General features: G+C 51.7%; 3 protein-coding genes across 34 annotated transcripts in view; 1 reads left to right on the plus strand and 2 right to left on the minus strand.

The window, feature by feature from the left end:
* Positions 1–1,783: 1,783 nt before the first annotated feature.
* Positions 1,784–13,722, minus strand: VAMP4 (vesicle associated membrane protein 4). 2 transcript variants are annotated; one of them, XM_001233851.7, is made up of 7 exons: positions 13,518–13,722; positions 12,809–12,855; positions 12,433–12,483; positions 5,290–5,390; positions 4,361–4,440; positions 3,652–3,703; positions 1,784–2,638 (listed from the first exon to the last, which is right to left on the minus strand). In XM_001233851.7, the coding sequence occupies exons 1-7, from the start codon at positions 13,581–13,583 to the stop codon at positions 2,610–2,612; spliced, it is 426 nt and encodes a 141-aa protein (XP_001233852.2). In that variant the 5' UTR covers positions 13,584–13,722; the 3' UTR covers positions 1,784–2,609. The 2 variants fall into 2 exon arrangements, with proteins under 2 accessions (XP_001233852.2, XP_025008827.1); XM_025153059.3 differs by lacking the exon at positions 3,652–3,703.
* A 613-nt stretch (positions 13,723–14,335) lies between these two features.
* MYOC (myocilin) lies at positions 14,336–16,795 on the plus strand. The gene is made up of 3 exons (XM_015290434.4): positions 14,336–14,847; positions 15,289–15,408; positions 15,556–16,795. Exons 1-3 carry the CDS (start codon positions 14,349–14,351, stop codon positions 16,338–16,340), a joined length of 1,404 nt encoding a protein of 467 aa, XP_015145920.3. The 5' UTR covers positions 14,336–14,348; the 3' UTR covers positions 16,341–16,795.
* Positions 16,796–20,146: 3,351 nt separating this feature from the next.
* PRRC2C (proline rich coiled-coil 2C) overlaps positions 20,147–26,846 on the minus strand; it is a 66,943-nt gene continuing 60,243 nt past the window's right edge. For 27 of the 31 annotated variants that reach the window (XM_046944341.1, XM_046944363.1, XM_046944364.1 and 24 more), the window contains 2 exons: positions 25,227–25,353; positions 20,147–22,018 (listed from right to left, as the gene is read on the minus strand). In XM_046944341.1, the coding sequence (XP_046800297.1) occupies positions 21,761–22,018; positions 25,227–25,353 (385 nt within the window). In that variant the 3' untranslated portion in view covers positions 20,147–21,760. Of the gene's footprint in view, positions 22,019–22,045; positions 24,467–25,226; positions 25,354–26,846 lie in introns of those variants that run through there. The other 4 variants (XM_046944347.1, XM_046944346.1, XM_046944369.1 and 1 more) reach the window with 3 other exon arrangements.

The following is a 26,846-nucleotide window of genomic DNA, read 5'->3' on the forward strand; positions in this document are numbered from 1 at the left end:
GGTCAAGGTCTTGAACCTAAAACCTAATCCTGGCAACCCAGAGGAGAGTAGAGTGCTGAGGGCCTTGGCAGCTTTCCCTGCCCCACATCTTCAGTACAAATACTTACACCCCAGCCTTCTGGATGAGGCTGCAAAGCCACCTGGCCAGAACTGAGGCAAACCAGCTTTCCAGGTGCCTTAGGGGCACCTGCCTCAGTTGTTCCATCGGTATCAGAGGATACACGCAAGCAGAAGGGTGTAAGGTTCCTTCTCCACGGATCCTGGTCAGCTGAAAATGCTTCTGTGCCTTTCTGCAGCAGCGTACTGCTGTGACCAGGCTAAGGACAGCTGTTCTCAGAGCAGTACACTCGTGCTCACAGGGATTGTTTAATGCAAACTGGAAACTCTACGGACAGACTGCTGGCAAATATCCACCAAATCCAGCAAGGACAGAGCTTTCCACAGGTGGCTCTGTTGTTCTTGTGGTTCACATCCATCTTTGTCCATCCAAAGCAACACCTGCACCAGGCAGGGAACAGAGTCCCCAGGGGAGTCAAGCTGTAGCTGCTCTTCGGTTCAGATGAGCAGACAAGAGAGAAGGACGTAGCAGCAGCTCCTAGGTTTGGTACCTAGTAGCAATTATTTAATACAGCAGGATCACCAAGGGGCCTTCATACAACCAGCATAATCAGCATCCGTTTTCCAAGGTCCAGCTCAGGATGGATGTGAAGTCCTGACACATTCTTGCAGCATTTAGGTCCTTCTGTGGGTAGCAGCAGCAGCAAATGCAAGATGAGTCCAGAAGAGAATGCCAGAGGTGCCAGTGGGGACCTCCAGAAGCAGGACTAAAACCTGCCCTCACATGCAGCAAAAGAGCAGGCAAAGCATAGTCATTACACAGGCTCACAGTGCTGCTTACTCACTTTCCAGCTGGCAGGAAAAAGCCCCCAGTACTCAAGTGAGACCTGCAGCCCTGCTGACGACAGACAACATCCCCCTTCCCCCTACCCCCTCAATCCTTTGCAGCTGGAGAGCAGCCAAAGGCATAGGCTGTGTGATTTTTATCCCTTCCACCGAATGCATGATTTTGCCTTCAGGATCTAAAAAACGTGGCGACGTGTTAGGAGGAAAAACCCAGCTTGGCTTTCTGATTCCCACCTGGAGTGAACAAGGCACACAAAGGGGAAAAGCTCTATTTATACACAAGCAGAGCAAGTACAGCTTGTAATCACATCTAACACTCCAGCCTACTGTGCTCACTTCTAAATCCTCTTCTCCGCATGGAGCAGCACCACCACTCAGGTGGAAACTGCACGAGGTCCTGTGGGCAGGTCCACAAGAGAAGGCTGGGTGGTGGCATGAGGAATGGGGCACTATTTCCCCTCCTGCCCCAGTAAAATTCCTTCAGACACAGACTAAGCAGGACAATGTTCCTCTCATCAGCAGCAAAGAAACAGCAAAAGAACCAGAAGAGTGAGAAGAAATAGGAGCATCTGATTTCAGCTGAAGTCCTAGGCTCAGTGCAGGAAGGAACCAGGGCCCCAAAATAAAGTGCAGACAGAAATGACATCAGTGCCTGAGACCAAATTGCAGGCAACCAGAAGGGGACTCATGGCTCTTGTGCCAAAGCACATCAGTTCTACCTGTGAACGGAGGACATCCACTCCCATTTAGTCCAGCACTACAGCCCCACAGCACACCGAGTTACCTGGCCTGGACACAGCCCCCGGCCCACTCAGTTGCAAGGAAGCAAAACAAGCTGGCATTCACAACCACCGCCACCGACAGCACCAAGGTGAAGGTCTCTGAGTATAAAGTGGGCTTGCTTTATTCTGGTCTGATATAAGGACAGTTGCCATCTTCTCGCTGTGTCTTGTATCACTGGGATAACAGAGAGCTGGGTTTTACATGCTTCTTCCTTCTGGTTATGAGAACACCAACACAGCTCATTTCCTGGGGATTCCCAGCAGTTGAGAGAAGGAAAGTGCAGTAACTTCACATGTACAGTCAAAAATAGGTTTACTGGAATGTTTTTAGTCACACCTGTAAGCAGCAATACTGAAAACACTGAGCTTGTGCATTCCCATGGACTGTAAAACTCAACTATTATTTTGTTTTCTTTTGTAACATGAGAAAAACAAAACCCTCACAGCTCTCCACAGAAGGGTCGGTCTCCTGGAACATAAAGGTGTGTTTCCCTAGGTAATCTTCTCCTCCTTCGCCCCGATGGAAGGACAGAGTCCCCTCTGCCTTCCACAGCCAGGAAGCAAGGAACTGCTCAAACTTTAAGTATTTTTACAACTCAACCATATATACAGATAAACTTCAATGGCAAGTAGATGGCTCCAACTCAGAGACCCAGCATTCCACAAAACAGGCCGTATGGGAAACTGAATCTTCTGTTCTAAAAGTCTGACAGCAGGAGCAGGTACTTGACCATAAAAAGAAATAAGGAAGGGTCAGTTGGCAGTTCTCAAAATGCTCTGTTAGAACTGGCTACTTGCCGCCGCTGCCTCCTTGCTCCTTGGAGAAAAACAACTTCAAAGCTATATACAGATATCTCACTTAAGTTACGCAGCAGTTTGTTTATCCCACAGCCAGCTCCACCGAAGCCTCCGGCTGACCCACCATCAGGTATGGTACTTCAGGACTATGGGTACTGGAAAATAGAACACAAATAGGCTCTCAGCCAAACACCTTCACGTGCAACAGTGACACTGACAGAGAGAGAAGCCCTCATCTCTGCGGTGACAAACACCAAGCAGCCACAAGGAAAAGTGTGTCTTCAAGCTCAAGCCAATGCAAGCAGCTGCCAGCACACATGCTAGACAACATTTCCTGCCACCTTCATCTCCTTCCAGCTTCCCAAAATTAAACCAGATGGGATTTTCCATCAGTCTCTCTCTCTCTCTCTCTCTCTCTCTCTCCAGAGCTCCCACATTGCTGCCAGCTCTGCTTCTCCTGCTCCTAGCTGTGCGTCAGCAGGACAACGAGCCATGAGGATTTTGCTGAAGGGCAGCACAAGAGCTGTTATAGAGATGGCTCCAGCAAGTCAATGGGAGGAAAACCCTCCAGACCCACTGGCACAGAAAAGCTGCACTACTGTGCAGGGCTGCCTGAACCCCTGGAGCACGTCCTTCAGCGTGCACGGTGCTGAATTACTTCCCATCCCCCCCAAATCTCCAGAAGAAACATCCTCTGGTTATTACCTGTTCTGTAGGAAAAGCTACTTGCAGAAAATCAAGCAGCCTGGCTCCTTCGGGAAGGAGCATTTTCTGGAAGCAGACCTATTGCAAAATGGTTGACAGACATGCAGAGGTGTTTGGAAGACGTTGCTCTGGTCTGAAACCCTTTTACCTACTCTTACCAGCCACGCAGCCCTGGGATTGACCTGTGCCAACCTTCCATCAGTACAATGTTGGCAACGCAATGCTGGCAACAGTCCATAGGACTTGGTTTGAGCTTGCTCCTCTGCATGTACATTTAAGCTTTGCAGAAGAGAAGCGTGGCGTGGGCTACAGACACCAATTATAACTGCTGAATAGAGTGAAGCCCAATGGGAGGAACTCAGGTGCTCCGCCCCAAGGGACAACAGCAACAGTGTCATTCACAGTGTGCAATGCAGTGAGAACTTCAGTGCTAGAATGGGTGGGGTGACCTGGAGCTACTCACTGATGATCACGAGCAGAAGGACGACAGCCACCAGTGCTATGATTGCCTTCATCTGCAAGAGGAGCACAGATGCATGTTACGTGTGGCACCCTGTGTAGCTCCTGCATCTTTTCAGCTAGAAAAATGCTGAAACTCTTTTTTTCCACCAGTACTTATTTTCAAGCTGCCAGAAACTTCCCAAGACAAATTTCTGCTGAGAAATATGTCTGGAGATTGCTGTACACAAACTCAGCAGAAAGCCCCCATAGGATGCCTTCCTGACCCTGCAGAGGAGAAGGGATGCCTTGGCCTGGGCAGACCTGTCTCCATCAGAAGAAATAGGGAGAGGGAGCCAATTCAAAGTTCAGATGCTCTCCCTTGCAGAGGAGGGAGGATGGCTTCAAATCATCTTGCCAGGAACACACATCTCAAGTCCTTCCTCATCTCACAGGGCCAGCATCCAGCCTGGCTAACTGAACCAAGCTCCCCAGGGAGCAAGCACGAGAGATGTCTCCAGATGGCTCCTATACCAGCTGCACCACCTCTGTGTGTGCCTCCAAGACACTCAAGCCTGCACTGTTCACACTATTACAACAAACCAACAGGACAGGGATTCTGTCTCTAGCTTAAACTGCTCCCTTGTGGTGGTCCTGGCACACCAACTGACCCTGTTGTTTGGCCCAGGGGCTAAAGGACCTGTGTGAAGAAAATCATTCCAGTTCTTGCTTACCTTGCAGCCTCGCCACCACATCTGCCTTCGAAGCTGTTTGGCTCTGTTGCTAAATGCTGTTGCATTGTCTGATAAACTCTCTGTTAAAGGAAAAAAGAGAGGCAATGCAGTAGTGCACACAGCCTATCATTCATCCCACAAACCCCACTTAGTTTCAAGCAGCAAACTCGGCAGTAAGGGAGAAGACCAACTGCAGTGCAGTTCACCATAGCCACGGGGGATGCCAACAGGACACCCCTTGCTAGGGAGCACACAGACCTGTGGTCCCACTGAGCCCCCTTTCTCCTGGCTGCCCTCTGAGGGAAGGAATTCATTTTGCAAGCCAGCAAGCAGCAGATGGCTGAGGTGCTCAGGGCTGACATGAGACAGACCAACCTACACTATTAGCCTGAAGGACCAACGAGGTCACAGTATCCAAATGCCTCCAAACTAAAGCCTGGGCATCTCCACGCCTCAATCTTTTCCAAGGCTGACTTCACATCACTGCGGTGACAATATGCTGGGCCCTGCTGAGCACAGGGGTAAACCAGGGTGGCTGAGCACCAGCTGGATGCTGTGTATGCAAATGGAGGCGAACGGGCAGCTGCAGTGAGAGAGGAGGGACTGATTCCCAAAGGGTGGTTAGAGCCTTGCACAAAGGCTGCTGAGCAACCAACCACACCAGGGTGAGGTACCAGTGGGTGACCTACAGGCATCAGTTAGTGTGGGTTGGGGCTGTGCAGGGCAGCAGCAGAAAGTGGAAAGAAGAAAATGGAGGCATAAAATTAGTTCTGCAGCCCAAGGCTGGGAAACCACTCCCAGGCAGAAAAGAAATACAAGCCTACATCTGTCACCGGATACTTCCTGAGCTCAAATCAGGTAACCTGGTCCAGCCGTGGGGAAGAGATGCAGGGAAAAGGATAGAGACAGCAGAGCATTTATCATCACACCTGATTTATCCTGCAGGTCATCCAGCCGCTCGCCTCTTTCAATCACCTTCGTGATGTTCTCCTGCATAACATCGATGACTTCGTCCACCTGGTTCTGGACACTAGAGCAGAGAAGAGCAGAGCAAAGCAAAACCAGCATGAGCAACAGGAAGCACGTCCCATCAGCTGCACAGTGCAGCACCAGCCCTCGCTCTGAGCTGCACGTGGTGGGGCCTGGGGAGCTCTGGCAAAAATCCAAAGGGACAACAGCGGAGGGAGGCTGATGGGATGTTGAGAAAATTGAGAGGCACGGCATTGTGTGGGGTGGATGTCTGGCAATCCCAGACAGTGCAGAGGAATGCAAGGGGCTATAAGAGGGTCCCAGAATGTCAGCACAAGCGGGGTACGTTCCCATCAGGGGCAGGCATGGCAATCCAAACACACGATGTGTGTGGAAACCACCTTCACAAGCGGTCGTTTGTCTGTGAATTTAAACTGAACAGCTTCAGTGCAGTGCTGGAACATCAAAATGCTTTGCAGTTGGAGTGGTGGAAACCTTTCAGGCACAAATGCAGCGAGAAAAGGCACCGATTGCTGTGGGTGGGCGCCTCTGCTGTAGAGGAGTTCACATCAAAGAGGGGAAAAAATAATCACACCTTATCTTTGAGGACTTCACAGAACTCAGCACTGCACCTTTGCTAAATAACCTGGAGCGAAATCAAAGCACGATGTGCTCCCCTGCCCAGAAACTGAGCTGCTAAATGAAACCCGCTCCGCCAGGGGCATCGAGAGGACAGAAAACAAATGGCTGACGTGAACTGAACCAACTCATTACAATCCATCTTCTCACAGTTACACAACTCGTGGGTAGTCCTTTCAGCGAACGGTAGCCTAAATCGTACCCGCAGGGTTATTATAAATGCATTTATTCACTCCATAAAAAAGCCACGCTGGTGAGAGAGAAAAATTCTCCCGGTGGAAAAATACTGCTACAGTCGGGTTTGTGTTTTGGAGCTGCTACACTTCTATTTGCCTGGAGATAGAAAGAAGAGATTTCTCGGGGCCCTGGGGAGACAATAGGGTACGTCGGAGACATACCGATCCCACAGAGTAAGAGGGAACAGCAATGTCTTGGAGGCAGCCCCACACACGAGGCAACAAAACAGGAATAGCTCCAGATCACTCGCTCTGCATGAAGTCTTGCATTCCACTCTTTAAGTTGCAGTGATTTTAAAATACTTAAATACTTTCAATGTCTTAAAAATGCACTGAGTGTTGACCAAATACACACCACAGGCAGTTCTTCCCTTTGGGGACACTACCTCTTCAGCATTTGCACCCATGCTCCCCAAGTTATCCCCCTTTTCCCCTTTGGGCCACTGGAAACTGTCTCCTCCCCACCTGTATCTTTCAGATACGAAAATTCTAAGAGGTTATTTGCCAAAGCAGGGTGGATTTTTTTTTATTACTGTTTGTTTTGTTGTTTTCTTTACAGCAGCACCGGACTCGACGCCAACACTTAAAGAGCAACTGCATGGCATCGAGTGCCAAAGCACCTGCTAAGAAGAGAACAGCACAATGTACACCATGGCCTGGAGAAATAGGGCCAAAGGAGATCCAGAGCAGCACGCCCAAGGCTGGGCCCTGCAGAACAAGGAGCAGGGCCTCGCTCCCGAGGCTCTATCTAAATAGAAGCTGCTGTGCCTCTAATTAAAAGACACTGAGTTCTGGTTCACACTGACCTAATTCTCTTGTCTCCCTAGCGGCTATGTGCCTCTCACCGAGGAGATGTTTGCACTGAGATGCACTCACAGGGAGCAGCTACAACACACCATAGCAGCTTCAATGTATGCTTTTCCATTTACTTATCCTTCCAAAAACAGGCAAGGAAAGGCACTAAAAGGTATTTTTTTCCCCACTAGAAGCTCCACAGAGCTGGAAACAGCAGCACGAAGGGGCTTCATGCCTTAGCATTGCATGTCAGGCTTTGCAGTGCCTCCGCACTGCAGCTTCTGCAGTTGGAACAGGCAGGGGAACCCCCTGAAGCCAATTTCTGACTCATCAGCCCTCATACACCATATGCTGGATTTCCAAAGCACACCTAAGAACCTTGCTGTACTCAGGATGCCATAGGAAAGAAACCTGCCTTCCCCACGCAGTATCACAATGTCTGTCCCTGCATACACCTAACGGGGAAGGCAGGTTCCTTTCCTTTGGCAAGCAGCAGCAGCTCCTGCCTTCCGATAGGAGCTTCCTACCTGGAGGGAAAAAGCAAGGAAAATCCCCAGCCTTCTCCCAGCAGAACCCTGTCCTGAGCCCATTCCAACCCACCACTCATTCCCCACACAGGGGAACCCTGCAGTCCTCTTCTGGGGCAGCAGGTGAGAAGACAGGAAGCCCGTTCTGCAAGGGAATTTCATCCCCTTGGCACAACCACAACAGACGAGTCCCAGCTCAGAGCTGTAAGCAACCTTGACAGAGCCTGGGGTGAGAGAGGGAAGAAGAAACAGCTGCTACCCCAAGCAAGCCAACTTGGCAAAAACTGAGGATTTAAACATCAGTTTCATGGGCAGAAAACTACGTTTTCGGTATGTAAATATTTCTGAAAACATTTACTGGATTCAAAATAGAGAGATTTCCTCCCACAGCAGATTTGTAGGCAAGCTGCCTTGCTACAACCAGCAAGCAGGAGCACACCAGGGTACGATGCACACAGGAGCGTGCAGCACAGTGCCACCTGTGCTCCCCAGCCTGCACGGTGCAACACAAGTACTGCTGCACTCCCAGGTATTACAAGCAAAGCAGGGCAGGTCTGTAAGCTAAAGCACTCTGCTGTGCACCAGCATTGGAAGAGGTCGATGGGGCTCAGACCCCTAACCAAGCTGCATCTCAGCATCCCACCTCTTTTGACCTGAGGTGCTGGAGAACTGCTGTGTGCCTTTACTGTCTGCCACAGCCCAGCTATGCTGCTAACAGAAATAAGACGTTGCACAGATGGGGAATGGACAGACAGAGAAATCAAGGCCTGAACTTTCATAGATAAATGTACATATTAGTTTTCTTCCATGGAAAGCAGACATGTTTGAGCACCCTGATACTGTCAGATATCTGATGCAAGAGAAAAGCCAGGGAAAAAACAGAAAGGGACTGCAGCAGGAAATGTAACTTTGATCTCCAGGGTCCCACACAGTGCCTCAACCACCAGCAGCCCATTCCTGCTTTCCACCCTCTCCCACCTATCGCCACAACAAGAGAAGCCTCTCCACGAAGGGGCTGAAAGATGCACAACCTACGCACCAATCCACATTAGTTTGGCACGCCTGAGGTTGGAAACTCAACTCACATCAATTGGAAAATATTTTCTTATTTGGCAAGAAAGAATGAATTGTCTAATATGAAGTGTATTTCCTGTTCAGGAGCTGTTGGCTTTTGACACATTTCATGTATTTCACTCCTGCTAGAATTCCAACAGGAATAAAGTAGACTAGACATCTGCCAGCAAGACAAAAGCATGAAGTATCTCACACGGCCCTTCTGACCAATGACTGCAAATATGCTTCTAACAAGGACAGCAAATGCACACTGTCAGAGCAGCAGGAAGAGATCCACCAGTACTCAGCTGGGCTCAGGCTCTACTCGTGCTCAGCCTGGTCCAAAGTGGGAAGCAGCAGCCTTTCCATTTTGGACACACCAAGTTAGCTACTGAAAAACTCTCTAGGCCAGTTGTGCTGACTGAACAACAGTGCTGCATTCTTCAGACATCGTAAACAGGCCACGCACACACCGCAGGGTGGGTTGCTCAAGGCTACTTGTTGTCTCTAAGGTGGCTGTTTACAGCCAGCATGACACACTTCTATTTTCCACCCCAGGAGATGCGATGGTATTAATAGTGTTGTGTACTCTGGTGCAAATTATACCTGAACACCCCCCTATTGTGGCTGTAACCCCAGAAAAAGGCAACAGGACCAAGCAGTGCAGTCAGGGCAGAGGCAGGAGGCTGTGCTCAGCAAGGCACAGCTGCCCACAGATCTCTGCTGTCCTCAGCATGGGGTGTCAGCACAGAACTGCACCACAAATGGCTGCTTCCAAGTTGCTCCTTCAACACAGCTGTGAGGAACAAAGTGGTCGATGCTTCTTTGAAGCCTTGAAAGGAGGCGTGACAACAAGGTCTTAAGTGTTACCTTCAAGGGAAAGTCTGCATTATGGATGGGGTCTTCAGCACATCCATCCACCTGTGATGAGATCCAGGCCCTGGGAAGCTCCTGCCAGCTGTTGCCATCAGGCCAATCCCCAGATTCTCCCCTCTTCAGGAGGTAACACTGGGCTTGTAGCCAGACAGAGCCTCTGGGGTGCAGTCCCAGAGCCAGAGATGTTGGTCACCCCTATCAGCACAATGGGAAAACCACAGGGACCACGACCTAGCTCCTAGTGAACCCCACAAGCACTCCTTCCCCTACAAGATTTGCAATGCTCCCCAACACGTCCTTCTGCAGCCAAGCCAGGTTCAAGGGTTTCTGCTGCCAGACTCTCCACACTGACCCACGTGCCTTCATTGCCAAGGACAGCTAGGTAAAGTTTCCAGTCTTAGGATCAGAGTCACTAAGGTGGGAAAAGACCCACAGGATCATCCAGTCCAACCATTCATTCGCCCTTCACCAGTGGTTCTCTCTAAACCATGTCCCTCAACACAACATCCAAACGCTCTTTGAACACCACCAGGCTCGGTGACTCCACCACCTCTCTGGGCAGCCCATTCCAGTGCCTGACCACCCTTTCAAGCCCTGCCCATTACATTCAACATTGGTTCTCCACCATTGCTCCCATGATCCCATTAGTTTTTCCTCTGCCCAGTTTCATTTTACACACATCTTCACACCTCATTCCCTCCAGCAACACAGAGCTCCAGCCTCTCTGGCTTTGCCCAGCTATGCCTCAGCTCTCCAAACACTCAAATTCCTCCTTAAAAATGTCTTTTCCTTATAGTGTTTCAGCAGCAACACAGCCCTGCTTTTCCCCTTCCACCAAAAAAAGAAACAAACAAGCATTAATTCATTCAGCACAAGGGCTGGTTGGATCAGAAACCCAAGAATAAACTACACAATGAGAAGCAACTACTGCATACTGCAAGAGACTACTGCACGATGCAATTAACACTGATGAGAACAGAAGATAGATACTAATTGATAATACATACTCTAGATACTGGAGCTTAGGCAGATGTATCCACCTGTTATCCCAAGGGACATATCCCATACTAGCTTCAGCAGACAAGCAGCCTCGTGCCCCTGTATACGTTGTGATGCGACTGGTGCTCAGCTATAAACCCACCAGCTCCCAGGTGAATTCTTTCTTTTTTCTTCCCCCTCACAGCTGCAGTGCTCTCCTTCACCTCTCTGCTTCCTGAAAGCTCCCACGGCCCTTCTGCCTCACTGACACAGTGTGAAAGGAAGAGCTCCTGTCCCTCTCTGCCATGCGGGGAAGAAGGAAGCCCCTCTGCAATTTCTCTCTGGCAGAGGAGGACAGAGAGGCCAGCATTAACTCCCCTTCCATACCCTTTATATAGAGGTGACACTCCACTCACAGTTCTCATCCTCTCTCACTTCAGACCAGCACAGCACCACACAAGGAAGGCTGTACCCACACTGCCTTCCTGCAACAACCTGAGCTCCTCTACCAGCAGCATCCTGATGCCCCAGGGGGAGCACAGACCTGCTGAAAACACAGGACACAGCAGCCAACCCACCATCTCCTGCGTAACTCAAGTGCACTTTGCCTCTCAAGATAACACAGTGAGCAGGCACACAGCTAAGCACTGCCTAATGCTGACGCTGAATCACTAAGCCAGAGAATGGCTGAGTTGTGGAGGTCACCTGGCCCAGCCCTCCCACTCAGCCAGCCTCCCAGTCCGCCCAGCCATCCCACAGCATCAACAACCTGTTTATGAGGCTGTTACGGGGGACGGTGTCAAAAGCCTTACTGAAGTCCAGCTTGGAGAAGACCAAAGAAAGTCAAGGAAGGTCAGAAACTGAATAAAGAGGGTCAGAAAACTGAATAGTGTGTAGAAATTCCAAAGAAGATCCCAAACACACCCCCACCATCTCAGTCATACTGCTCTCCAGTGACCATGAATGAACTGTAGGGGCAGAGGATATGAACAGAAGGAGCCAAGATGAATGTTATTAGCTGCCCATTTCCACATAAAGAAAAAAAAACAACTAAACAACAACCCCTACCCACATGTTTGTGCTAACAAACCCTGCCAAACCGACCTGCTTAGACCCAAATAACTTCACTCTTTGGACTGAAAAGATCCATTTGCTTCTTTTGGTTGGGAATTTCAATTCAAATCCACAAACTCCTAAAATACCATTATTAAATCACTTCACTGTGGACTTGTAAAACTCAGAATCCTCCCTAATTAAGTCTCACCTAGAAGAGCCTATTTTACACTAGCGCCCAATGACTCATCTCAGAGATGCACTGGCTGCTTCCTGCCATGAAAAAAACATTCCTAATGAAGAGTAACTCCAAGGCTGCACACAAAACAACCTGGTCTGATTAACGCCTGGTCATCAGTCTCTGACTTCTGTTCTGCCTTTGTGGAGGTGAGCAAACGCAACAGCACAACACAAAACAGAGGACTGTGAGCACCCTGTCCTTCCCACTAAGTATCACCATCACTTCCCTACTAGGAAAGAGCAGGGCTAATCAGAGCCCAGAACGAGCATCACCCAGGAAATGACTCACTTGGAGGATTCAGTGTTCCTTCCTTCCTTCTTGCCCTGTTACAGCCAATAATCCTTCTCCAGCTGTAAACGGTTCCTGTTCTTCCAGCTGCTTCAACCCCACTGAGTCACTGCTCATCTCCAGGTCACTTCTACCACATTATTACTAAAATATAGCACGGGCTTTGGAAACCCCACCATGCTACTGTGATAAAGTTCTACCCCTCTGCTGCTATTAAAGCACAATTCCTTGATAACTTGACACAAACTTGATTTTCCTTAGCTGTGGACAGGTGGGATGTGAAATTACAATCAGGTGAAACAAAGCACGAGCCACGTTCCTGTTCAGTGCTATGGAAAGATACCCTGCTATCAGAGCAGCAGGAGTGTGTAACATCAGCATAAATTATGTGAACCATACAGAAGAACACAAACTTACTGCCTGATCTTGTCATTCCTGGGTCCAAACCGTGGTCCAGAAGACCCTCTCCTGCAGTAGAAAAAGACAGGAATTATGATAGCAGATGCAATGAAAACGTGCATTTAAATCAAAGGCCTCAGATACACCATAGGGAACCAGCCTTGGGTGGTTCTCATGCCTCCCATCCGTTCCTCTCATGTCACTCAAGATATGAAGCACCACAGTTTCCCCCAGGCCACGTTTCCTCTTTCAAGGCTCTGGGAAATCACCTCAAAGGAATTAAAGGTGCAAATCCCCACCTGTTAGGCAGGGAGCAGCTCTTGGTACTCAGCACTCCCAGCCTTAGAGCTTTAGGCAGTTAGATCACATGCCCTACGTCTGTTCGGAAACTCACAAGAAAAAGTCTTCCTCTTCATCCGAATCCTCCTCTAAAAGGTTCCTCTGTGAGCAAACAAAGAAAAGCACCATCAGTATCAGCCATTTCACACCACCTTCAGGACAGCACCGCACCTTCTGAGCACAGCGTACTGTGAGCCCTCCTGGGATAACAGCAGTGCTGCCTTTCAGGTACCGGAGCTGCGCTGTGTTTCTCCCCTGCAGAGACGCCTCTGTGCTGCCAGAGCACCCAGGAGGTGTTTGCCAGCTCTGCAAAGTACAGACCGATGTCCTGAGCCACAGCTGGGCGACACTTACACCACTGCTACTAAACCGAACCGCTTTTGGAGCACTCGGTCTGTCCGTGCAGGTTCAGCTCCTGACCCCGACCGTCCGTAAGGCATCCCATGACACAGCAGCAGGCAGCGCTGCGAGACAGCGGGCAGAACGCACAGCCGGACCAGCTGTGGAAGCGCTTTCACCCCAAAGGGCGATGCACAGCGCTACGCTCAGTCGCTGCCAACCACCCCGAGCATCCCAGGCACGCAGCAACACAGGCCTACGACCGATTCTGGTGACGGCAGGCCTAAGGACGGGACCGTGGCGTGGCAGCACCCCGCCCGCCCTGCACGGCACGGCACGGCACGGCACGCTGCGGGTCGGCCCTTCCGCCCCTCAGGCTGCAGGCGCGCTGTGGAGAACAGCGGGCCCGGCCCGGCCGCGCTTACCCGCTCGCTCTTCACCGAGCCCGTCACCTCGTCATCGTTCAGGTGCCGCTTGAACTTGGGCGGCATGATCCCTGCCGGGGGAGGGGGCCGGGAGGAGCGCCTGGAGGTCGGGCACAGCCCCTCAGCGGGCTGCGGGCCGGGCCGGCGGCAAATGGCCGCTGCGACGGGAGCCGGGCTGCGCCATCGAGCTGCTCCGCCGAGCGCCAAGCGATCCACCGCGGGTGGGGGCGTGGCCTCTCTGTGTGGGCGTGGTCTGTGGGTGTGGGCGTGGTCAGCGGGATGCCCCTCGGGGGGGGGGGGGTCGAGAGCGCTGCCCGGCTTGCCGTGCGCCGCCCCCACCCCTCGCCCAGGAGCGCCCGACGTTCCGCAGCCAGGGGGAAATTTCCACCTCCCGGCCCCCCGTGCGGCCCTGCCTCGCGCCCCTCGGCGCTCCTCCACCTGCTTCTTCCGCGCGCCCCCTCCCCCTCAAAAGCGCGCTATGGGGGACCCCCCCGCCTGGCTGCCGCACGACCCCGAGCTGCCGAAGGGCACCGCTGGAGCAGCACCGCCACGGGGGGCAGTGCGGGGAGCACCCCTGGCGCCGGGGGATGGAGCGGCGCAGTGCCCCCCCCCCCGCGCGGCACCCGGGGTCCCCTGGGGGTCTCCGCCGCCCCGGCCCCGGCCTCGCCTCCCCGCCGCAGCCCTGGCACGCGGCCGCGCAAATATTTTGGCCTCGGCCACCGCACGCTGCCGGAGCTTTGCCAGCGGGCGGCACGGGGGGAGCACGGGGATCTGGAAGGTTCCCGCGGCCCTATAAAGGCGGGCGGGCTGCGCGGGGTGGTGAGAGGGACCATGCCGGGCGCTTGGCTGTCGCTGCTGCTGGCGGGGGGCCTCGCCCTGAGCGCCCGCGGGGACCCCGCGGCCCTGCTGCGGCGCGACAACGATGCCAGCGGGCGGTGTACCTACAGCTTCACGGTGGCCAGCCCCGGCGAGGTCAGCTGCCCCGAGGCTGGCAGCGTAGCCCAGCTGCGCGAGGAGCTGGCGGCGCTCGCCGCCCGTCTGAGCCGCCTGGAGGGAGCGGGGGGCGTGGGGGGCTCGGGGCCGAGGGGGGCTGATGTGAGCGGCGCGTGGTCGCGAGGCCCTCAGCGAGCGGCCCCGGGGGGGTGCGAGGAGCTGCAGCGGGCCAAGGAGCGGCTGGAGGAGGAGAAGGGGAGGTTGGAGAGGGAGAAAGAGGAGCTGGGCCGGCGGCTGGAGAGCAGCGCCCAGGAGATCACCCGCCTCAGGGCCGCACGCTGCCCCTCCGGCACAGGGGGGGTGCCCGGCCGTGACGCCCTGCGCTCTGCCAGCAAAGGTCAGTGCTGGGGGATGGGAATCCGTGGGCATCCCCTCCTCGCCCCGAATCCTACATCCTCTCCACGCTATCGGGTCCCTTTGTCCCCCCCCCCGACCCTGCTGCCCGTGCCCCCACCTGGGGCGTCTGCCTTTGCCCCCTAGAACAGTGCCCACCCACTGCAAGGGGCAGCACCCGGCCTGGGGATCCCCAAACCCTCTCCCCATCTCCATAGCTGGGCTGTTTGCTGGCCACATCGGTGTGGGGTGGACCACAGTAATCTGGGGGGCCCTGGGATTCCACCCGAGGGGAATTAAACTCACGGGGAGGGAACAGTGGGGTCAGCAGTGGGGTCACCGATGGGCCCCAGCACAGGGCACCAGGCTCCCAAAACAGACGTTAGCATTTTGGGGGGTGAAGGCTCGATGCTAGGGCTCACCCGGCTGCCTGGCCCCCCTGCAGCCACCAGGTGGGAGCCGGAGCCCCTCGGCTACCAGGAGCTGAAGTCGGAGAGGACGGAGCTCCCTGCGTCCCGGCTGCTGGAGGAGACGGCGCTCGGCCGCCCGCGAGCCGAGGACTCGGGTACAGCCCCGGGACTGGGCTGGGGGGGCCTTGGGGCGGCGGCGCGGGGAATCGCGGGGCAATCGGGAGAACCGGGGCTGGGGGAGCCCCGGGGCCCTGCGTGACCACAGCCCCGGCACTAACACGTCCTTCCTGCTGTCCCCGCAGGCTGCGGTGAGCTGGCGTGGGTGGGGGAGCCGGTGGTGCTGGGCCGGGCCGACACCATCGCTGGCAAATACGGGGTGTGGATGAAGGACCCCGAGCCCGTGGCCCCCTTCACGCGGGAGACCACGTGGCGCGTGGACACGGTGGGCACGGAGGTGCGCCAGCTCTTCCAGTACGAGGCGGCCGAGCAGCTGGCCCGCGGCTACCCCGCCAAGGTGCACGTCCTGCCACGGCCCCTGGAGAGCACCGGGGCCGTCGTCTACCGTGGCGGGCTCTTCTTCCAGCCCCGCCGCTCCCGCGCTCTGGCCCGCTACGACCTGCGGGCTGAGGCCATCTCTGCCGAGCGGGAGCTGCCCGGCGCTGGCTACCATGGGCAGTACCCCTACTCGTGGGGCGGCTACACCGACATCGACCTGGCGGTGGATGAGACGGGGCTGTGGGTGGTGTACAGCACCGAGAAGGCCAAGGGAGCCATCGTCCTCTCCAAGCTGGACCCTGAGACGCTGGAGATCCGGCGCACCTGGGAGACCAACATCCGCAAGCAGTCGGTGGCCAACTCCTTCATCATCTGCGGGACTCTGTACACTGTCAGCAGCTACTCTGCTCCCAATGCCACCGTCAACTTTGCCTACGACACAGCCACCAGCACCAGCCGCAGCCTCAGCATCCCCTTCGAGAACCGCTTCCGGTACCTCAGCATGGTGGACTACAACCCGGCGGAGCGGCGGCTCTTCGCCTGGGACAGCTACAACATGGTGGCCTACCCTGTGCGCCTCGCCCACGCCTGAGCGCCGCCCGGCCCCCGGCCTCCTGCTGATGCCTCCCGCGAAGAAATCCCATTGTGCTCCAGGAAACAAAGCGCTTCTCCAGGGCTGAGCTGTGCCAGTGGATGCGTCCCTGTATGGCCCTTGTGGGTCTGAGTGGGTGCTGGTGGTTCCCAGCCCAGAGATGGGAGCGGGCAGGGCTGGGATGGGCAGGCTGCTGGCTGCCTTCCTGCTGGGGCACAGAGCGGGGCTGGTGAGGGGGCACCTTCAGCCGTGCTTGCCCTCCATCGCCCAGGAGCCCCTGCGCTGCCCCTGTCCCATCTGGCCTTGTCTCACTTCTCCTTGCCAGCAGCTCTCCCATGCTGCTTGCAGAGCCAGCGATTATCACTATTTATTGTAGAAAGGCTGTAGGAGGCTTGCTACCCCCTCAGCTTGGGGGGGACGCCCCAATAAACGCTGCAGTATTAAATGAGAACAAATGTCTGAGTTTCAAGTGCTAAACCATTCTGCTTAATAAAAATATCATCACAAGGTGCAGGGGGAAAGTTTGGGACTGGTGGGGGGCCGGTTTGGGGGACGGGTCGTGCCACGTCCTGTCCTTGCTGAGCAGTGCTGGACATCTGCTGCCACCCCCAGGGTGGGGGATTCTAGAATGGCAGTGGACAAGGGGATGCCGCAGGCACCAAGACAACGTGAGTCCTAGAACCAGGCAGCGCACACGTCCTGCAATGCTGGTGAGTCCGGAGGGCTGGGGGCCAAAACACCTGGCAAAACACCTGGGGTGGGGGGGCTCTGCCTTAAGTGGGGGCACACAAGGGATGGGGTATGTCCCAGCAAGTGGCTGCAGGCAGGCTCCTGGAGGCTCTGAGTGCCATTCTCCTCCCGCAGGCCTGCAGCAGGGCTAGGGCATAGCAGAGCAGCGCAGGGAAAGGCGTCCTCCTGGCAGTGATGTACCCACGTCATCACCATGGTGAAGCCTGGCAGTAGAACAGAACCTCGTGACCCGCGGCGAGCCGCTGTCACATTGAGATGTCTCAGCTCCCTCTGCATGGTGTCCAGGCCTGGGGAGGCCATATCCTGCAGCTCCTGCCACCTCTGCGTCACCCCGCAGCTGGCGGCCACTTCACTGCAGGACTACGGCGAGGTGGACCGGCAGCACATCCCCCCACTCTCCATCAGCCACGCCACCTTCTCCAGGGATGAGGAGCTGGAGCTGCAGGAGGAGCTGCGGGAGGAGCTGGGAGCCTCCAGTGCCCCCTCCGTGGAGCCCGAGTGCTGCGAGGCCTGCAACACCTGCTTGCTGCAGAGCGCCCGGCTCCATATGCAGGCCTGTGTCAAGGAGCAGCCCGCCGTTGCCCTGAGGGAGCCCGAGCCCAGGGCTGAGGCCTACCCGTGGCTCCCAACAGTGCAGTGCAACAACCCCGCCATCGACCGCAGCCCCATGCCCGCCCTGCACACCTGCTGGGCGCTGTATGAGGGCCGAGAGCTGAGCCGGCAGGCTGAGGGGACACAATGTAGGCACAGCTACCAGTAATAAACTTCAGTCCATCACAGCACTCCTGGCCTTGGGGAACTGCTGTCCGTACCCCTGGGGCAGCCGGCCCTCTGCCTCACTCTGAAACCCATGCTGGGGGTGAATGGCCTGGTGGAGATAGAACTGAGGTGGAAGGGACCCTTAAGGGCCATCTGGTCCCGCTCCCCTGCGATGAACGGGGACGCCCACAACTCCATCAGGTGCTCAGAGCCCATCCAGCCTGACTTTGGCTGTCTGCGGGGACTCACCCATAGCTGAGGTGAGAGGCATTGCAGGAGCCCAGGGCCACAGTTGGGGTGGAGGGGCCCATGTGTGCCTGCTCCTCCCCACTGGGGATGAAGGGACGGTTTGTTCCCATGAGCTGCGGAGCTCAGGGAGCGGCACCAGGACCAGACGGACCGAGCCCAGGAATTCACACCTCCCGTTCCCTGCCAGCACCGGGGGCTTTTCAGGCTGGGAAGTCCGTCGTTTAATTGACTAAGAAAATAAATGAAGACAAGCCAAGGTACACAGGATTTCCAGAAAGCCAGGCTTGAGCTGAACAGCAGTAAATACACAGATTGACTTAGCAGGCTATTCAAAGCAAGCCCAGAGATTCCCTTCCCTCCCAGAGCCCAGCAGAAAGGTTGAGCTGAGCAGGGCTGCTGGCTCCGGCCCCACTCACACCAACCCTCTGCTCCTGTCTTTCAGAACAGTGATGGTCTTTCCATAGACAGGACCTAATTAAAAAAAACAGTGAGTTCTCCAAATGAAATAGCTCCTCAGTTCATGGGACTTCCCATGCAATTGTTCCTGACAGCCAGAGAGAACCCTAGAGCTGGGATTACACACCAAGCCCCACTCCAAGACAAAAAGCCCAGCGGGGCATCTGACTGCATGCTTCACCTGCCCTCAAAGGCAAGGAAGGAGGGCCCAGGCTATTTTGGAGAGCGTGCATCAAAATAGCACACTGAACTCTTCAATGTTTTTGATTTAAGTTCCAACAGAAAAACTGTCCTCGTTCTGCTCAGCACAAGAAGCATCCAAAAGTTCAGCACGTTCCCACTGCTGATGTGGGGAAATGGAACTGATTTTGGCTTTATCAGAGAACTGAAGATCAATCTTTTCAGAACTCCCCTGAAATTCAATAGCTCAGTCAACTACTTTCCCAGTTTTGGAGTCCCTCTAAAATGAGCCAGCAGAAAACAGACACTCATTTCTCCCACCTTCTTCCTCATTCCCCCAAGTGCTTACTGTAGCTGTGCTTGTCCTTCTCCCATAAAAGCAGCACTTTATCTGCAGTGTTACCTACTCAGGAGTCAGTTCTGCACACGGTTCCAGCTGCAGGTTACAGCACCTTGATCTAACCCACACTGCTGCAATTCAAGGGGGTTTCCTGTAGAAGAACTGACACCAGCAGGACAGAGCTCCAGCTCCTCCACTGCCCCCAAAGCACAGCCCCAACCTGCAGCCCCTTGCCTAACAGTGGAGGCTGTTTCCCATGTCTGGCTCTTTACCATGTCTGCCCTTTGGAGGGATAGAGCTAGCCAGCTCCTTTTTCTCAGGGCAGAATTGTTTCTCTGCCCTGAGATAGAAATGGGAAAAAAAGAGGTCCTGGACATCTGCTATGAACAGTGTACCCTCTGGTGGCCAGCAGGGAGCAGCTGCCTTTCCCTTATACTGCCTCCAGCTACACTGTTCAGCAATCACCTGCAGCTGAAGGGCTGCTAAGGTGTTCGATCCCTCACTAAGCCCTGTGCTTCAGGGTGTGCGAGGAAGAAAAAGGTCAGTAATTGTATGGTGTGAACTGGTGGCTTGGCCATTTTCCTTCCTTCTGGCCACGCAGCAGTGAGCTGGGAAGGGAGCAGTGCTGGAGGGCTGAGCAGCAGCAGAGGGAAGCTCCCTGCTTCACTTCCCCTGCAGGGAACTGGCACATCTTGCTTCCAGCACGAGCTGAGGTGAGAGCAGCCAGCTGGCTAAATCCATGTCTCCTATGACAAGCAGATCTTCTCCCAACAAAGCATCGTGACTCTCCAACATTGAGCAGCTCACCAGCGACGTTAAGTCCTGCAGATGCAAGCAGCAGGCTCCTTGCAGAGCTCCATGGAAGCCGTGGCACCTGAGATCTTCACTGGAGAACAGGATCAGGAGCAGTAAGAGCAGAGGGAAGCCACCAAAAGAGCCGTTTCAAACTCAGTTTCTCTCTGGCCCTCCTGCTTTCCTAAGCTGCAGAATGCACTCTTCGCCTGGCACGTGACGTTTGGGCTCTCTCCTCACATCCTGCAGCACACTGCTAATCATGAGATTACCAGGATACTTTATTTAGAGAATACTTTATTAGTTTCTGTAATCAAACCCATGTAAATAAGACCGTACATATTTAATACAGTGCGTTACCCCTGTACAAATGGAAAAAAAATTAAGTTTAACATTTCTAGACCAATATGGCTGTTAATTTCTGTACAATGCCAACTCACACTACAAGTGGGATACTTTTTTTTTTTTCTTTTCCAAAGTTGACATCACAGCTAGTTTCCAAAAATTCAAATTATATATATATTTATATAAAAAGATAACCAAGAGCGATTCACTAGGCATCAATAGCAGCAACAGCCTCTCCAGCCTCTGCAGTCATCTGAACAAAATTATACACATTAGACTTTCAACTCACTCTTCTTTCCAAAAAAAATAAGTAACAAAAAAAAAATCCCAGAAAAAAACCAGCAAGTTCTGCTACTGATGTGGTACCTGGTGCTTTTTATTAGCTTTTCAATCATTGTCTGGAAAAAAACCTCTAGAATAACATTATTAAAAACAGCTCCAGTATAGCACAGTCACTACTACATATCATAAGCAGGTACAGGATATCTTACATTCACAGAAGTATCATACAGTACTGTCCTACAGCTATAATACTAGAGGATACAATTAAAAAGGCATTATCTGACTTGATTCTACGTTCCAGCACACTGTGGGCAGGGAAGTGGTGCGACGCAGCTCCGATATAAAGAATGCACCTTTTAGATAAGATTCTCTTTAATCCAACAAGGTTTCTTTTATTCTTGTGGCACAGCTCTAAGTGCTCATCGCTGTATACAGACATAAGCTGGAAACCGTTTAAAGATCACTCGCTTCATATAAAGATAGCTGGACAGAGGTGAACAGAATAACTGGGACTATTGATGCAATTAACCTTTCAACTCCAGAGGTGAACAACTGAGGGAGTGGGTGTAGAGAACACAGGTGGCCAAGTAGCATTTTCATATTGTGATCTAGATACAGTATATTGTCATCCAAGAAGCAGCAGCCAGCAAAGCACTGCCTTCAGAGGGAATTCAACGCTGCCACGTTACCCTTTGTGCTACGTTACACGTCACATGTTAAAGGAGATTCTGCCAGCTATGTGAATCCCTCTGTTTAGTACAACACGGGAGCTCCTTAAGTCACTACAAACTTAATGCACATTACTTGGCCCAGCACCATTTTCAGATCTGCATGTTCTCATACTCATGAGTTTATAAAAAGATAAATAGCAGCTGAAGATCAGAAGAAAGTAAGAGTATTCATCTCGTCAGCTAGGAACATGCCTCCCCAACCGCCTTCTTCCTCGCTGTGCTATTTCTCAGCTTTCAGGCTGGGAAGCATACAGGTGTGTAAGCCAAAACATGCGCACACGTGTGAAACGTGCACACTATCGAAAGCGGTCTTCATGCTGTCACAGGAAATAAGAAGCCCAAAGAGCCTAGAAGCTCAGCTGGATACACAGCAGTTTAAATTCATAACTGCTGACAGCTTCTATGTCCCTTTATGTAGTTAAGAGCCCTGCAGGGAGAGAGGACTGCTGTCTCATCCTTAGGGCTACAAATTCATGCTGCTGCCGCCATCTCCCCCATCCTCCCCTCTCCCCCCCACCTCCAAGAAACAACAGCCTCTAAGATTTTGTTTCTTCGGTTTTGATTGCCTGAGGTTTGATCGGTCCAGTTCTAACAGGCTTTGTTGCTGCAGGAGGTGCGGGGGCAGGCTTCTCCTCTGCTTTGTCCTGGCAGACTCCTGAAGAGTCAGCAATCGCCTCGGAGGGTTTGCTCCCGTTCTCATCCACTTTTTGCGCTTTGCCTCCTATCGGTTTGCTCTGCTGCTGCTCAGAAAAGAATCTCTGGGTGGACTGAAGTACCTCTGCTCTCTGCTTTGCCTTAAGAAAGGGAGAAAATATATTTACTGAAGAGATGGGCACAGGAATAAAAGTGACTTCACAAAAGTAATTCCTAAATGAAAGGACTGGCCACCTTGACCAGGTTTTGCCAGAATGGCAGTGTCTATCCAGTTCCTTCCCAGATACCAACACATCAGGGCACCTGGCTCCTCAGCACCAGTGTAACACCGTGCCTCGGCTTCCCTTGCTCTTCATAATTGTCACATCCACAGGAGAGAACCAAGAACAAGTTTCAATCATTACCTCGCATCTTTTTATGCTGTTAACTAGCATTACAGAACCCAAAAGTACAAACAGCCCTGAAAGAGTACAAACTGAAGTTTCACTGCACAGTGTCAGGCAGGATCCGAACACATCTGAGCTCCAACACTACCCAGCCACACAGGCACCGAGGGCCACATCAGCTGTCCTTCATCCAGCCCCTGCACTCAGGAAGCTCAGAGCATGAGGCTGGGGGAGAGAAGCAGAGTCTCTGAGCAGCCAAATTTTCCCCATTGCTCTGGACACAGACTTTGGAGCCTGCAGTGCCAATGCAAATGAATCTGACTCAAATCTGTGCTACATGTAGCTGAAGCTGTGTCTGTTTCCAACTCAAAGCAGGTTCTCATCCTGGGAAGCACAAACCATTGCCTGGCTTTCTCCAAATCCCTTCTGATCGCACCAGTAACCTTGACTTGCACTTGTTAAGTTCAGCCTTCATGACCATGCGTTAAAGCTGCACTCTTATGCTGGACCTTCCACATGTCAGTCAAGAGCTGCACACACCAGATGCTTCAGACCAAACACTTGGCTCTCCTCCCCAGCACAGACGTGGGTAAAGCAGGAGCTGTGCTACCAGTTCAACCTTCTGGAAGTAGTTAAATGACTTTTAAAGACTAAGACCTATTTTATACAAGGAACACCAACCACCACACAGACAACCAGAACCCATGTACCTCTCTGTGTTTTAAGCATCTTAGAGGAAACTGGAGAGGAAAAAATAGCCAAAGCCCAGAACATGAGGTCTTGGTTTTGATAATGTCTAGTTGCTTCAAGTAGCCAGACCAATAACAGAATAGAAAACCAATCTGTGAACACTGGCATGCCAAACTGCAACTACAGTCTGGTTTTACTGAAGCCAGACAGACACCTGAAATCCTTTGTGTAATTTCAGATATCCCCTGAGGTTAAGGGTAAAAAGCTGGATGATTTGATCACAGGCAACCAAGCATGACAAAGTAACTTACATTCTTCTGAACAGCACTTGCAGGGAGATTCAGAAAGCCGGACTGCATGTCTGTATTTGCTATGACAGGTTAGATCCTGTTTGTAATACAGACTCAAGACAATACCGTAAAAACATCATCTGCTAGGTATCAAGTGGTGGTAGAAGAATTCTAAGATGTTTGGCCTATTTAAAGGGGAGTAATTAACTCCTACAACCAGAATTCATCAGAAGCAGCAAACTCTTTCACTTTATACCTCCCCACACGAGCTGTGGACAATGATAGCACGAAGGGAGCTCCAGGGCACCATTCATCTACATAAGCAGCTTATTCTGCAGAAAACAGCTAGATGAGCTAAGCGTACACTGTCTCTATGCAGAACCCCTGTACTGCAGTCTCTGCCTTGTAAGAAGAGCTTGCCTCATCCTTAAGGGTCCCAGCGCACTCTAACAAGATACGTGACTCACTGCCTGCTACCAAAATGCAGCCACCTCTTCTGCAGAACGTACCACGCCATTGCATTCTGTTAGAGAGACTTATCACAGGCACTGCAACTCACCAGGAAAAGAATTAGCAGACTAAGCTAGAAGCAAGTCTGGCTGGAACACGAGGGTTCATACCGCTGCTCAGACTTGGGGGAGATGTGAAATGACAGCTAGCACTCAAGTTCATGGGCTTCATCGCTCATTCAAAAATGCAGTTGTCAGATGGCCTTGGGCAGCGGCAGCTGCTTCACAGCCACTCACCACGGGAGCATTTGAGAAAGGAAACTCCCTAATCATTCTTTTAGTCTCTGGTTCTTATTAATAGAAAAATGAAAAACAAAACAAGGTTTAGAAAAGGTCTATGTTCAGCTGTTGGAGGCCCGGCTACTGGCTTTGGCTCCAGAGGCATTTGAATTAAGACATGATTTGCAGACACATTCCTGCCCTACAAGCCGTCAAGACTGAGCTGGTGTTAGCAGCACTGCAGTTCAAATACTAACCTTCATGTCTTGTTCAGCCTTCATCGCAGCCTGGGCCTGACTGCCTCTGGCTCCAGACACTGATCCACAAAGACCTCTGGCCACATGCGGTAAGCGAGGGTGGCTCATAAGGCCTGTGATCATCTGAGACGGCATCTGACTATGCAGTACTATTGGCAGCCTCTGAACAGGCGCTGGGAAGGTGTTAGTATATGGGGCTCTTACCAATGGAGGGAGCAGGTTAGGCTGAGAGAGGATCTAAGTGGGGGAAAAACAACAAAAAGAGACATTTAACAATTAGAAAACTGCCAACTAGATTGCATGTTGGCATCATCTTATAGGGGAAAAAAAAATGCCTGCTCTGCTGTCAAACCGATGTCAAGAAAACAGGCTTTTATGTTGAGAGGCCATGCTTAAATTCCAGGACAAAACAGCACTATAGTGCTGCTGTGCCTTCAAGTATTACTGACAACTTAGACATTATAAATAATAAGGGAGAAGACCCAGGCAAGGCAGTGGAGGAGTCACTAGAGAAAGGCAGTGCTGAAAAGTCTAGGTAGTTTCTGCTAGTTGCAATCCAAGAAAATCAAACCTTAAGCTCTGCAGTCAGACACTCAAATGTTAAAGCCTAGAGAGAAATATCCTACATTTTAACAGAGGCTATGTCTCCCTAGCAGCCTGGCTACAGTCACCCACAACCGGGACGCAGCACCCTTGTAAAGCTGCACTCCCTGGACAGCCAGCACAAGAACTGACATCATTCACAGCTACTAACAGATTCCTTGGCACACACAGAACTCTCCAATTAAACCTACCACAAAATCTGCACTACTAGTTAGAAAGACCAGAAGGTATTTTTGCCTTGATCTTGAAATCAGTTTCTTCACACATTTCTTTTTTTAAAAAGGATTTCATTGTGCACCTCCCTGTGATAAAACCTGAAGAAACACAGCAAAGTTGAGAAGTCACTGAGTTATACAGAGTAAGATTTGCCTGCAGGAAGCCACCAGCTGCCTACCTGTGGTGCAAACTGTGCAGGAAATGGCTGGGTCATTCTCACAGCAGCAGCTGCTGACTGGAACTGCTTCTGGTAGACAATGCTGTTCATTTTATTGGACTGATTGTTAGGACTTGTAGAACTGGCCCTGAAGAAAGACAACAGTTAGAGTCACATTGCTCTCAAACGAAGCATGTTTCTATCATTAGTTGCAACTTAAAAAGCAGCTTGGAGTGGGGGAAATCTCTTAGAGAAGCAGGTATCAGATTTTCTGGATGTACTGTCAGTTCAAATTGAAACAAACCCAGAGCTTAAGGCTATTAAGAAAACAAAGAGAAAACATAAAAGAAACATTTAGGATATGGAAAGGCTGTAGGTTAATGTCTATATGAAAGACCTTTCCTCAAAGTACTACAATACAACTACTGCTCAAGTGTGTACTCCTTCCCATTTCTGCTACCTTTTGCTCAGTCCTACCCCTTTACACTGCTGTCGGGCTCTGAGCTTGTCACAACAGGCATTTAACTGCAATGTGCAGCTGCTTCCACTCTGACGTGCTGGCAAATGTTTTAAAGATGTGTTTGAGCAAATTTCCAGGGTTCTACAGAAAATGCTCTCTAAGTACTTTATTTGGCTGAGAGTCCCTCCATTCTAACTTCTAAGACGTGAGGAATCACTGTGAATTCAACGAAGCTTGAAAGATTATTTGGGGGAAGGACACTCAACAGCACTCAGGAGGAAAGAGTGAACAGCCTTCTTTAAAAATGGAGGCTGACTTGCAGAGAGCTCTTGTGCAGAGCATGTGGGCAAAACACAATGTAAAATGAGCAGCAGGACGACACTGACAAGGAAGGCAGCTAAACTCAGTATACACAACATTTCACAAGCTTCTGTTTAGTTTTTAGTTGGAACTTTTGAGCTCTATTATGTTTTTCTGCATCTTCCCAGTACCTTCACACTTAACACCAAAACTTATGGTACATCTCACTTCAGCTGCATCTCAGAGATTCTACGTGAGACGTTTCTACAAGACACAGACCACCATCTTCCTCACTCCTTTATTTTTTTCTTATGTGAAATGTTGCAGGCAAGAAGTCAGGATTGCATGCAGGAGTTCAAACTAATTTCTGCCTCACTAGAAAAGCCAGAACGCTTTCAGCCTGCTACACTGAAAGTCAACGAAATATAGTTACCACGCATGGGAGTGCAGTTTTCAAGAACAGAACTACCTAGCTCCACTTTTAAGTTCCTTCAGCCCGTTCAACTTCACCCACAAGCATCTCAGTAAGTTCACTAAGAGGTACATTCTGCATATGAGAAGTCAATCTATTTTGTCAATTAATCAAGTAAACCCACCAACCACGTAATTTCAATCATGAGAAGCTTAGATCTTGCACCTTTGTTTCCTATAACAGAACTGCTGCAAGAACTACTGCTCAGGTGCTTTTTGTTTTTTTTTCAACTTTGAACACTGCAGTTATCATTACACTCAGGGGAGTTAAGCAGTCTTAATAGTTCTACTCCAAAGTACATCTTCTCTACCCAGTCTTCAGTCTTTTAGGTCATTTTTAGTTGATCTGTTTTGTTCAATTTAATTGCAAAATATTTTTAATGCCTTATTTCAGAGCTTTATTTTTCTGG

The sequence above is a fragment of the Gallus gallus genome, chromosome 8, assembly GCF_016699485.2.
Source record: "Gallus gallus isolate bGalGal1 chromosome 8, bGalGal1.mat.broiler.GRCg7b, whole genome shotgun sequence".
In the NCBI taxonomy this organism is placed as follows: domain Eukaryota; kingdom Metazoa; phylum Chordata; class Aves; order Galliformes; family Phasianidae; genus Gallus; species Gallus gallus.